This window comes from Hyla sarda, chromosome 2 (assembly GCF_029499605.1).
Source record: "Hyla sarda isolate aHylSar1 chromosome 2, aHylSar1.hap1, whole genome shotgun sequence".
Classification (NCBI taxonomy): Eukaryota; Metazoa; Chordata; class Amphibia; order Anura; family Hylidae; genus Hyla; species Hyla sarda.
Window position 1 is genome coordinate 27,032,958 of NC_079190.1, and position 12,229 is coordinate 27,045,186.

Genomic DNA, 12,229 nt, shown 5'->3' on the forward strand with positions numbered 1-12,229 from the left:
AGTGCAAAAACGGAAAAACGCTGAGTCCTTAAGTAGGGGGAGATTTATCAAAACCTGTCCAGAGGAAAATGTGCTGAGTTGCCCATAGCAACCAATCAGATCGCTTCTTTTACTTTTGAAAAGGACTCTGAAAAATGAAAGAAGCGATCTGATTGGTTGCTATGGGCAACTCAACACATTTTGCTCTGGACAGGTTTTGATAAATCTCCCCCTATATATAATGTCTTTTCTCTACAATAATCAGCATGCTAAAGAATTGTGATTGCAGCCCCGCATACTCAATAGGTAGAAGTATCTAATTTTAGCGGGAACCTGTCAGGAGTTTGTGGTTCGGGCAGCATAAAACAGAGACTGGCAGCCATCTTTGATCCACACCGAAACACTGCAGCGTATCAGAGAAATCATCATCACCAGGGGCTTCTCCCCGCCTCACTGGCCTTGATTGACAGGTTTCTATTTGTGTATAGTAGGGAAGAAGATGTCTGAGACCACCCGGTCATCTGAAGACCCTTGGTTTGACAACTTTGATTTGTCCGAAATTCTGCAGCGTTTCAGGGTAAGGGTATGTTCAGAGGAGCGGATCCACAGCGTATTCTACGCTGCGGATCCGCCACCGAAGGACCGCTACAGGGTGCCTTTAGATGTGCCTGCTCGGAGCGGCAATGCACCGCTACGAGCAGACACACTGCGATGTGCCAGTCGCAGTGTGCATGCGCAGTATACTGGCACATCGTGGCTGCTCTCGGCCTAGTGCAGGGAGCGGGGGGAGCGGCCGTGATGTGTGCGAGTACACCGCGCATGCATGGCGACTCGCAGATTACAGCATTATGATTGCTAGTATTGGCTTATTGCCATTCCGAGCAGGCACATCTGAGGCAGCACTGTATGCTGTGGATCCGCTCGTCTGTACCTTATATATATGTATACCCTTAGAGTACGTTCACACGGGCGAGTCTACAGCGAACTTCCCATTGCTAGTTTGAGTCTCTGCAGATTTTCAGTAGCGGAGTCTCAGCAGCGGAAAGTCCACAGCAGATTACCTCAACTTCAATGGGGGCTGCTGCAGATTTTTCACCCTGAAAAATTCACCAAGAAAACCTGCCAAACTTGTAGCGGGAAACTTGCTGTAAACCAGCCCTTAAAGCGGTATGCCAATGCTAGACATCTTATAGCCTATCAAAAGGATAGGGTATAAGATGTCTGATTAAGGGGGCCCCGCTGCTGGGGCCCCAGCAATCTCCCGCAGCACCCACCGGGTTCCTGCGGCAGTGGTCGTGATGTCACGGCCACACCCCTTCCATAGACATGAATGGAGGGGGCTTGGCGTGACGTCACAAGGGGGCGTGGTCGTGACGTCACGATCACAGCCTCCGGCTCCTAGCTTTCTGAATAAAATGCTCAGAATGCTGGAGCACCAGAGTACCCCTTTAAGCATAATTGGTTGTCATAAGGAAACTTGTCCCAGTTTCATGCTGCCCGTACTGCAGGTAGCAAAAAAACTCCTGAAAGGTTCCCATTAATGTTTTCATATAATGTACATTGCATCTCATTATATTGTTTTATATTCTCCTTGTTCATTATGGCTACCACTTCCTGCCTTCCCTATGAAGATGGTCCTAAGTTCGGAGGCCCAACAAATCCTTACAAGCTCCCCAGGGAAGAGGACACCAGAAGAAGCTAAGCTGGTACGTGTATAATATCACCCCAAGATATAGAACATAGTATTATAGTGTTATCGCTAATTGTATTGGATTAAGCTTTGTATGATTCACCCCTGACAGGAAGTTGTTTAGTCTTTTCATTGTCAGTGTGGTGTTGTCTCAGCAGCTCTCCTCCTTCCCTTCTAAGATGACCCGTCATCATTTGCTGTCTCTTGATCTTGTTTGATCATTTGCTGTCTCTTGATCTTGTTTGATCATTTGCTGTCTCTTGAGCTCTAGCCCCACCCCCTGAGTGATGTTATTATCTCTGACCAGCCCCTACAGCCACATCACCATTTCCCTGTCATTTACACATATACATGTATATTTTTGTTGGGACATTTAGGGGAGAATGATATGTGGTTACAGTATGCTGCCTTGTGCGGAAAAATGCTACAGGCAGAGAAGCAGACAGGTAATGAATACAGCAGGTGATGAAACCTTTCTGATTGTGCGCTAATCTGCAGTGAAACAAGATGTTCTGCAACAGCTCTGGGCAGAGAACTGGCAGAGTTGCTTTTGGAAGGGGGTAAGCAGGATGGGAGGACTGTGAGAAAGAGCTGTGGATAATATGGTGTTTTTTTTTTATCTGACATTTAGGTAAAAAATTGCAAATAAAAGTTAAATCTCTTTGCAACCTACAATGACACGTTCAGCTCTGCTACATTTGTATTGTTTTTTATTTTATTTAGCACATTGCTTGTAAATGTCTCTTGGCCATTAGATATGTAACCGCGTGGATAAAATGACTTCACAGGGATTTATTTGTCCTTATCGATCATGCGGTTAATGTTTTCAGTAACACATTTTACCGATTGTAAACTATTTCTTTGGCTGTGGGAGGAGGGCGACATGTGAGGAGGCGGCTGTCACTGGACTTCTGAGGCTCCTTAATATTGGGATTGGTTCTTCAATGAATTGTGACAATGCAATATATTATTTCCATATGCATGAGATGGTGCGTTCCCTTACAGGCCATGCTGTCGCTGAGGATGACGGTCAGCTCTTTTGCCGGATATCCTGTTCACATACAAGAGAAAATAGCCAAGGTGGGCTGGTATGAATGGTAAGTGAACTGATCAGAACACGTGAAGAGCATTTCCTTGTCCTCTTGTTTAAAGTGCTTTATTATTGGGCTGAGGTCTCCCTGGGATTACCAACTTAGTGCTATACATTGCTGCCAACACAATGTACTGCAAAAATGACGTTCATATAATGTTCAAATAATAAAACCATATAGTGCTCAAATAATACCACCATCCAGTGCACTAATACTACCACCCTATAGTGCTCTAATATTACCATATCCAGTGCTCCAATTAAAACACTGTATAGTGATCTAATAATACCACCCTATAGTGCTCTAATAATACCACCACAAAATGCTTTAATAATACTATATACAGTGCTCTAATAATACCACCATAAAATGCTTTAATAATACCACCCTATAGTGCTCTAATAATACCACCATAAAATGCTTTAATATCACCCTATAGTGCTCTTATAATACAACCATGAAATGCTTTAATAAGACCACCATATAGTACTTTAAAAATACTATATACAGTGCTCTAATAATAACACCCTATAGTGCTCTAATAATACCACCATGAAATGCTTTAATAAGACCACCATATAGTACTTTAAAAATACTATATACAGTGCTCTAATGATAACACCACATAGTGCTCTAATAATAACACCATATAGTGCTCTAATAATATCACCATGCAGTGCTCCAGTAATACCACCATCTAGTGCTCTAATTATACCACCTTACACTCTCAAATAATACCACTATACATTGTTCAAATAATACTAACATACAGTGCTCTAATAATACCACCATACAGTGCTCAAAAAATACCAACATACATCGCTTACACAACACCACTATACAAGGCTCTAAGAATACCACCATACAGTTTTCCCATAATACAACTATACTGTGCTTTAATAAAACCACCATACAGTGCTCAAATATTACCACTACACAGTGCTCTAATAATATCATCATACAGTGCTTTAATAATTCTGCTATATAGTGCTCTAATAATACCACCATACAGTGCTCTAATAATTATGCCATTCAGTGCTCTAATAATACCACCATACAGTGCTCTAATACCAACTAGAGATGAGCGAACTTACAGTAAATTCGATTCGTCACGAACTTCTCGGCTCGGCAGTTGATGACTTTTCCTGCATAAATTAGTTCAGCTTTCCGGTGCTCCGGTGGGCTGGAAAAGGTGGATACAGTCCTAGGAGACTCTTTCCTAGGACTGTATCCACCTTTTCCAGCCCACCGGAGCACCTGAAGGCTGAACTAATTGACGCAGGATAAGTCATCAACTGCCGAGCCGAGAAGTTTGTGACGAATCGAATTTACTGTAAGTTCGTTCATCTCTAATACCAACATACAGTGCTCACACAATACCCTTATACTGTGCTCTAATAATACCTCCATACAGCACAGTACTATAACAATACCGCAATACAGTGCTTCAATACAAAAACTGAAAAGAAAATTAATGAAAATCAGGGGATGTGCTTTGGTGTTCGGCCATCTTGGCCCCATCACCCGGGATTGGTGATTTCAGTGTCGTCCGCATAGAGGCGGTTCTGGAAGCCATGGGATTCTATTAGGATAGATAAGGAAGTGTAGGGGGTCCCAGGACAGAGCCTTGGGGGACTCTGACAGTGAGAGGGTGAGGGGAGTAAGTGGTGTGTTAGTGAGAGACACTTAATGTACGGCTGGTGAATAGCATTACACTGTTGATACTCAGGGTCAGTATGCTGCTGGTAAAGCACAATATTTTCCAGGTTCTTCAGCATAATATGTAGATTTAGCCAATATAAACGTTTGGTGTATATATTAGAAAACAGCATAAATACGATTTACTTGATGAGCTGCAACCTCTTGTTTTACTTGCAGCCACATATGACAGTACATCAGGCCATTGCTCTTTATACCTTGTCTTTCTGGCTTTTTGAATAAATATAATTCCCCCGAAATAATAAGAAATAGAAGATGAAGAAAGAAAAAGTCAGTGAAAACCGATCAGTCACATGGAAAACATATGAAATGTGTTTTGGGTCCTTTATTGAATTTTCCTGGTATCGCCCTGTTCCATCTCGCAGCCACCGTTGCGATGTAATGGATAACTCAATTCCACTTTAATATTGATAGAGGGACGAGCCGTTATGTAACGTGCGGCGTTTACGGGTAAGTACAGATGTGCGCCATGGGAGACTTTTCACTGAGAATTCATTACGAACCAAAGGCACAACCAACCTGAAGCCGAGGGACGGAGGAAATACGACAGCTTTAACTACTGTAAGAGGAGAGGGCGAGGAAATGAAATCCCAGCCGGCGACCAGTGATGATAGAAAATAGAGACGGCTTCTCATGAAGAATAGGCCGGACGGTAGTAATGCGGGGAATACAAGAATATGATATGAAGCTCAGCTGAGGGCCTAGTATGGGGGCTGCCGCTCACTAAGTGGGGGCTCTGATCAGGGATGTGGAACGTAACGTCCCCTCGCAGCTGCTAGATTCCACACCTAGGCCGAGGCCTGCCGGCTATAGAAGTGCGCGCCGGATGACAAACACGTTAATGACACATGTGAGGCTGCCGGAGATCGCCCCCTAGTGGCTATTAACACCCCTGACAAATGTATACATGATGTCTGAAAATGAGGTGTTGTAATAAAGTCATATCCCAAAGGCAGCAAGTATGAAAGAGCAGCGGGGGAAGGTCATTATCTGGCGGATATTAGAGAAAATTGTATTTTATTGTGCTAATCCTGGAACTATATGACTTTCCATCTGTTTTGGGACTATATGTACCAGCAATCCCAGTCCACCTGTAGATCTTTTATTTAAAAATATAAAACATTACAATAATTATAAACAACACCATAACAATAATACAAACAACATACAATATATACAAGTAATGAGTCCATATAAGTCCTTAAATGTCCATCAAAGTTTTTCCTGGTCCAGTCCTCCTGTAGCTTCCTGCTGTGCGAAAATCAAGGATCAAACTCTGTATTATGTTCTAACTATCTCATATCTATCTATCTATCTATCTATCTATCTCATATCTATCTATCTATCTATCTATCTCATATCTATCTCATATCTATCTATCTATCTATCTATCTATCTATCTATCTATCTATCTATCTATCTATCCCATATCTATCTAACTATCTCATATCTATCTATCTATCCCATATCTATCTATCTATCTATCTCATATCTATCTACCTATCTATCTATGTCATATCTATCTATCTATGTCATATCTATCTATCTATCTATCTATCTATCTCATATCTATCTACCTATCTATCTATCTATCTATCTCTTATCTATCTATCTCATATCTATCTATCTATCTATCTATCTATCTATCCCATATCTATCTATCTATCTATCTATCTATCTATCTATCTATCTATCTCATATCTATCTACCTATCTATCTATCTCATATCTATCTATCTCATATCTATCTATCTATCTCATATCTATCTATCTATCTCATATCTATCTCATATCTTTTTCATATCTATCTATCTCATATCTATCTATCTATCTATCTCATATCTATCTACCTATCTATCTATCTCATATCTATCTATCTCATATCTATCTATCTCATATCTATCTCATATCTTTTTCATATCTATCTATCTCATATCTATCTATCTATCTCATATCTATCTACCTATCTATGTATCTCATATCTATCTATCTCATATCTATCTATCTATCTCATATCTATCTATCTCATATCTATCTATCTATCTATCTCATATCTATCTATCTATCTATCTATCTCATATCTATCTATCTATCTCATATCTATCTCATATCTTTTTCATATCTATCTATCTCATATCTATCTATCTATCTATCTATCTCATATCTATCTATCTATCTCATATCTATCTCATATCTTTTTCATATCTATCTATCTCATATCTATCTATTTATCTATCTCATATCTATCCATCTATCTCACATCTATCTATCTATCTATCTCATATCTTTCTCATATCTATCTATCTATCTATCTCATATCTATCTCTCTATCTCATATCTATCTCATATCTATCTATCTCATATCTATCTATCTATCTATCTATCTATCTATCTCACATATCTATCTTATATCTATCTATCTATCTATCTATTCAGAGAAGGCAGCAGCACTCACTGGATATAGGTGAATAATATGTGGCTTTATTCACAAAACATCAAGATAGCGACGTTTCAGCTTTCTCACAAGGCCTTTGTCAAGCAATAGTAAGTACATAGTGCAGGATATATATACACATCAGGTGTGGTACGTGATTGGTGACGTCAATATGTTTACAAAACAGAAAAGAAAACGTGACAATATGATCATAGGCATGCAGACAAAATATAAACACTACATATACATCAGATGTCCGTAGCCTATGAAATTAAACTGGTGCTGTAACTCAAACATGAATATTATACATATAAAGTCCATAAATATAAGTGTTGTACAGCGTGGTAGTACCTTCCGGGGGGGAGGAGGAGTCTCAACACACGCGGCGCACACCGGAACTTGCAGAAACACTGTGTAGGATGCCGTGCGGGTAGCGTCCGCATCATTTCCGGTCCGGAACGGAGGTGACGTAGGTAAACATTGGCACATGGTGCCACTTGCGCATGCGCCCTTCGGAGTCATTACGGTATGCGCCATCTTTGGACCTGGCAACCCCTTACCTTCGGGTGTCTCCGCAAGCACTTGTACAGCCATTCGCTGGTTACACCAGCACATCATGGGGGTGTGGAAGCACCCATGTTGAGGGGCGGTCGTCACAGCACGGTACCCGTTGCTCTGGACTTGCCGGATTATATGTCAATCCCAGTGGTTTCCCAACTGGGTGACAATATACCGGTCCGCTCACTGTTTGGGTCTTCCGGGCATCCACCTTCCCATCTGAATGCTTGACTGTGTGCTTGTGCGTATGTGCATCAAAGGGGTGCTCAGTTCCCAGATGTGTGGTACTGTGACAAAATAGAGTCGTTCTCCCTCTCCACCTACGGAAAGGCAGAAATAAGTAATTACACACATGGTAATGAAAAAAGTACTCGATCTTACACCAGGGGTTATGGGAGTACTCTGTTGCATACATACTAACAGAGGAGTACATAATTAAGGATTACAAATTTTATGACTAATTTTGTATTCAGTATTAAGACCTGCTGGTTTCAAGGAGTTTAGGGTGTAAATCCATCTTATTTCTCTTCTTTTTAGTAGACTCACACGATCGCCTCCTTTTTTAAGGGGCGGTATGTGGTCTATCAACATGAACCGTAAGTCTTTCTCTGTGTGTCCCAATTCATCAAAATGTTTTGCGACAGGAAGATCTTGTCGTTTTCTTCTAATCGTATACCTGTGATGGTTGATTCTTGTTTTATAATCCCAAGTGGTTTCCCCCACATAAAGTAATCTATCAAAATGTGATAGACCAATGCAAAGATAAAATCCTCCACATGGACACTAACATGAGCGATACACGCCAAACGAGGGCCGAGTCCCCTCGTATAGCTTTTGTCTCCACTTTCTCTCAGGGAGAATGTCAGGTATACTCAGGCGACACAGGCATATCCTGCGAGACGGTTACGAGAAAGTAGCAAAATTTAAGTCCCCGCCTCTGATGTCATACCGTAGACCAGGCAACCTTAGGGATCGCCTGGTACAAGCAGATGTGTCACCTCAGGGCCCCAGACAGGGCTTCATCACCAGTGCCAACCTAGGTTCATTCCCATGCAGGTCTTGTATAAATTGCCCCTTAATGCAAAAGGGTAACAAATTCATTCACCCCACTTCTGGAGAGGAATTTCCAATAAAACACTATCTTACCTGCAATTCCACCTACATAATCTATGTACTTTGGTGCCCCTGAAGATTACTTTATGTCGGGGGAACCACTTGGGATTTTAAAACAAGAATCAACCATAACAGGTATACGATTAGAAGAAAACGACAAGATCTTCCTGTCGCAAAACATTTTGATGAATTGGGACACACAGAGAAAGACTTACGGTTCATGTTGATAGACCACATACCGCCCCTTAAAAAAGGAGGCAATCGTGTGAGTCTACTAAAAAGAAGAGAAATAAGATGGATTTACACCCTAAACTCCTTGAAACCAGCAGGTCTTAATACTGAATACAAAATTAGTCATAAAATTTGTAATCCTTAATTATGTACTCCTCTGTTAGTATGTATGCAACAGAGTACTCCCATAACCCCTGGTGTAAGATCGAGTACTTTTTTTCATTACCATGTGTGTAATCACTTATTTCTGCCTTTCCGTAGGTGGAGAGGGAGAACGACTCACGGCGCAGCACACTGGACAAGAGGAACACTGCTGGGAGATTTTCTTTATTCCTATTTTGTCACAGTACCACACATCTGGGAACTGAGCACCCCTTTGATACACATACACACAAGCACACAGTCAAGCATTCAGATGGGAAGGTGGATGCCCGGAAGACCCAAACAGTGAGCGGACCGGTATATTGTCACCCAGTTGGGCAACCACTGGGATTGACATATAATCCGGCAAGTCCAGAGGAACGGGTACCGTGCTGTGACGACCGCCCCTCAACATGGGTGCTTCCCCACCCCCATGATGTGCTGGTGTAACCAGCGAATGGCTGTACAAGTGCTTGCGGAGACACCCGAAGGTAAGGGGTTGCCAGGTCCCAAGATGGCGCATACCGTAATGACTCCGAAGGGCGCATGCGCAAGTGGCACCATGTGCCAATGTTTACCTACGTCACCTCCGTTCCGGACCGGAAATGATGCGGACGCTACCCGCACGGCATCCTACACAGTGTTTCCGCAAGTTCCGGTGTGCGCCGCGTGTGTTGAGACTCCTCCTCCCCCCGGAAGGTACTACCACGCTGTACAACACTTATATTTATAGACTTTATATGTATGATATTCATGTTTGAGTTACAGCACCAGTTTAATTTCATAGGCTACGGACATCCGATGTATATGTAGTGTTTATATTTTGTCTGCATGCCTATGATCATATTGTCACATTTTCTTTTCTGTTTTGTAAACATATTGACGTCACCAATCACGTACCACACCTGATGTGTATATATATCCTGCACTATGTACTTACTATTGCTTGACAAAGGCCTTGTGAGAAAGCTGAAACGTCGCTATCTTGATGTTTTGTGAATAAAGCCACACATTATTCACCTATATCCAGTGAGTGCTGCTGCCTTCTCTGCATATCTACCTGGGACTTGGGACCGAGTCAACCAGCTAGCACCAACCTTCACTCCGTAGTGCTGCCCGCTTCTCTTTACTATCTATCTATCTATCTATCTATCTCATATCTATCTATCTCATATCTATCTATCTCATAACTATCTATCTCATATCTATCTCTCCATCTCATATCTATCTATCTATCTATCTATCTAGAAACAAAAATGGCGACCGCAGCACTCCAAATAAATGTGCTTTTATTTGGAGTGCTGCGGTCGCCATTTTTGTTTCTATTGCCCTTTGGACCCAGGACCGGGGTCCCAGAGACTGACTGCACCCACGCACAGTTGGCTTGGGAGTGCTGCTCTTCAACTCGAATATCTATCTATCTATCTATCTATCTATCTATCTCCTATCTATTGCTCTCTATCTATCTCATATCCCCCAGAAAATACTGTCACACAGACAGTGCCTCTCTAAACAATAGTGCCAAATAGAAAGGGCCCAAAAAACCCGAATGTTATCGTATACGTTATTCGGACCCTGTTGTACTATTACTATGCAGCGTCAGGGCATTCTTATTTAAGGTGTGTATTAGTATTGTGACTACAGTGCAACATCTAAAGCTGAGTGCCATACCTTTTCTGTTGCACGCTCTTGATTATAGTGAGATAAAGGTGGATACTGTGCCACTTTGTGTTCTATCTTTTTCTTCATATTACTGAAAAATTGTTGACTAGACATTAACTGTGCGCCAGATGTTTCTACTGAACTAAACAGTAAAAGTGCTTCCTGCGCCCTGCAAAGTAATAATACAACATTTTTACACTCCATAAAGTAATAATGGCCACGCATAGTAATAGTGACTTTCCCAGTACTAACACTTTTATGCCCCAATAAGTATTAATGCTCCTTTTAGTGTCCAACATAGTTTGAATGCTCACCCTTATGATTCCTACACATTAATAATGTCGTTTTTGGTGCCACCAAGACAGTAATCATGTAGTTTTTACCATAATAATGCCCCTTTTTGCCCCAACTGAGTAATAATGACAGTAAAATGGCAGACACACAGTAAAAATGCCCTCCTCTTTGTGCAGAATAACTAAGGTGTTCATTTTAATATGTTTTTTCTTCTTTTTCCTTTTTCTTCCTTTTACACATTTTGTGCCCCAAAACAGGAACAACAACCCCCTTTGTTTCCCCACACATTAAAATGTGGGGGAACCAAGGTCTCCTTCCTCCTCTCTCCATCCTCCTTCTTTCCTCATTCTTCTCAATCATTCCTCCATCATCCTCCCATATTCGTCTTCCTACATCATTCTCTATCCTCTTCCTTCCTCCATCATCCTTCTTCAATATCCTCCTTTCTCCATAATCCTCCATCCTCTTCTATCATCCTCCTTCCTCCATTATCCTTCATCTTGTTCCTTTCTCCATAATCCTCCATCCTCCTCTATCATCCTCCTTCCTCCATCATCCTCTTTCCTCCATTATCCTTCATCCTGTTCCTTTCTCCACCATTCTCCATCCTCCTTCTTCCTCCTTCATCCTCTATTCTCCTCCTTTCTCCATTATCCTCCTCCCTCAACAATCCTCCTCATTTCCTTATCCACCTTCTTCCATTATCATCCTCCATGAACCTACATCATCCTCCTTCCTCCATCATCCTCTTTCATCTATCTTCCTCCATCATCCTCCATGAGCCTCCATCATCCTTCTTCCTTTATTATCCATTTTCCTCCATTTGTTTTCTAACATCATACTTCTTCAATATCCTCTTTCCTTCATCATCCTCCTTTTTCCTCCATTCTCCTCCTTTCTCCATCTTCCTCCATCCTCCTTTCTCCATCATCCTCCATCCTCCTCTATCATCCTCTTTCCTCTATTATCCTTCATCCTTTTTCTTTATCCATCATCCTCCATCCTTCTTCTTCATCCTCTATTTTCCTTCTTTCTCCGTTATCCTCCTTCATCGTCAATCATCCTCATTTCCATATCCTCCTTCATCATCCATTTCCTCCATCATCCTCCATGAATCTACATCATACTCCTTTCTCCATCATCCTCCATCCTATTTTCTTTATCATTCTCTTCCCTCCATCCTCCTCCATCATCCTCCTTCCTCTATCATCCTCCATACTCCTTCATCAGCCTCTTTCCTCTATCATCCCCCTTTCTTTATCATCCTCCATGAACCTCTATCATCCTCCTAACTCCATCCTCCTCCTTCCTTTATCCT

The 12,229-nt window shown here is 41.6% G+C and overlaps 1 protein-coding gene across 5 annotated transcripts in view; it reads left to right on the plus strand.

Moving 5' to 3' along the window:
* Window positions 1–12,229, plus strand: part of LOC130358323 (cyclic nucleotide-binding domain-containing protein 2-like) — a 290,442-nt gene that overhangs the window by 33,255 nt on the left and 244,958 nt on the right. For all 5 annotated transcript variants that reach the window (XM_056561431.1, XM_056561432.1, XM_056561430.1 and 2 more), the window contains 2 exons: window positions 1,611–1,685; window positions 2,675–2,766. In XM_056561431.1, the coding sequence (XP_056417406.1) occupies window positions 1,611–1,685; window positions 2,675–2,766 (167 nt within the window). The remainder of the gene's footprint in view (window positions 1–1,610; window positions 1,686–2,674; window positions 2,767–12,229) is intronic.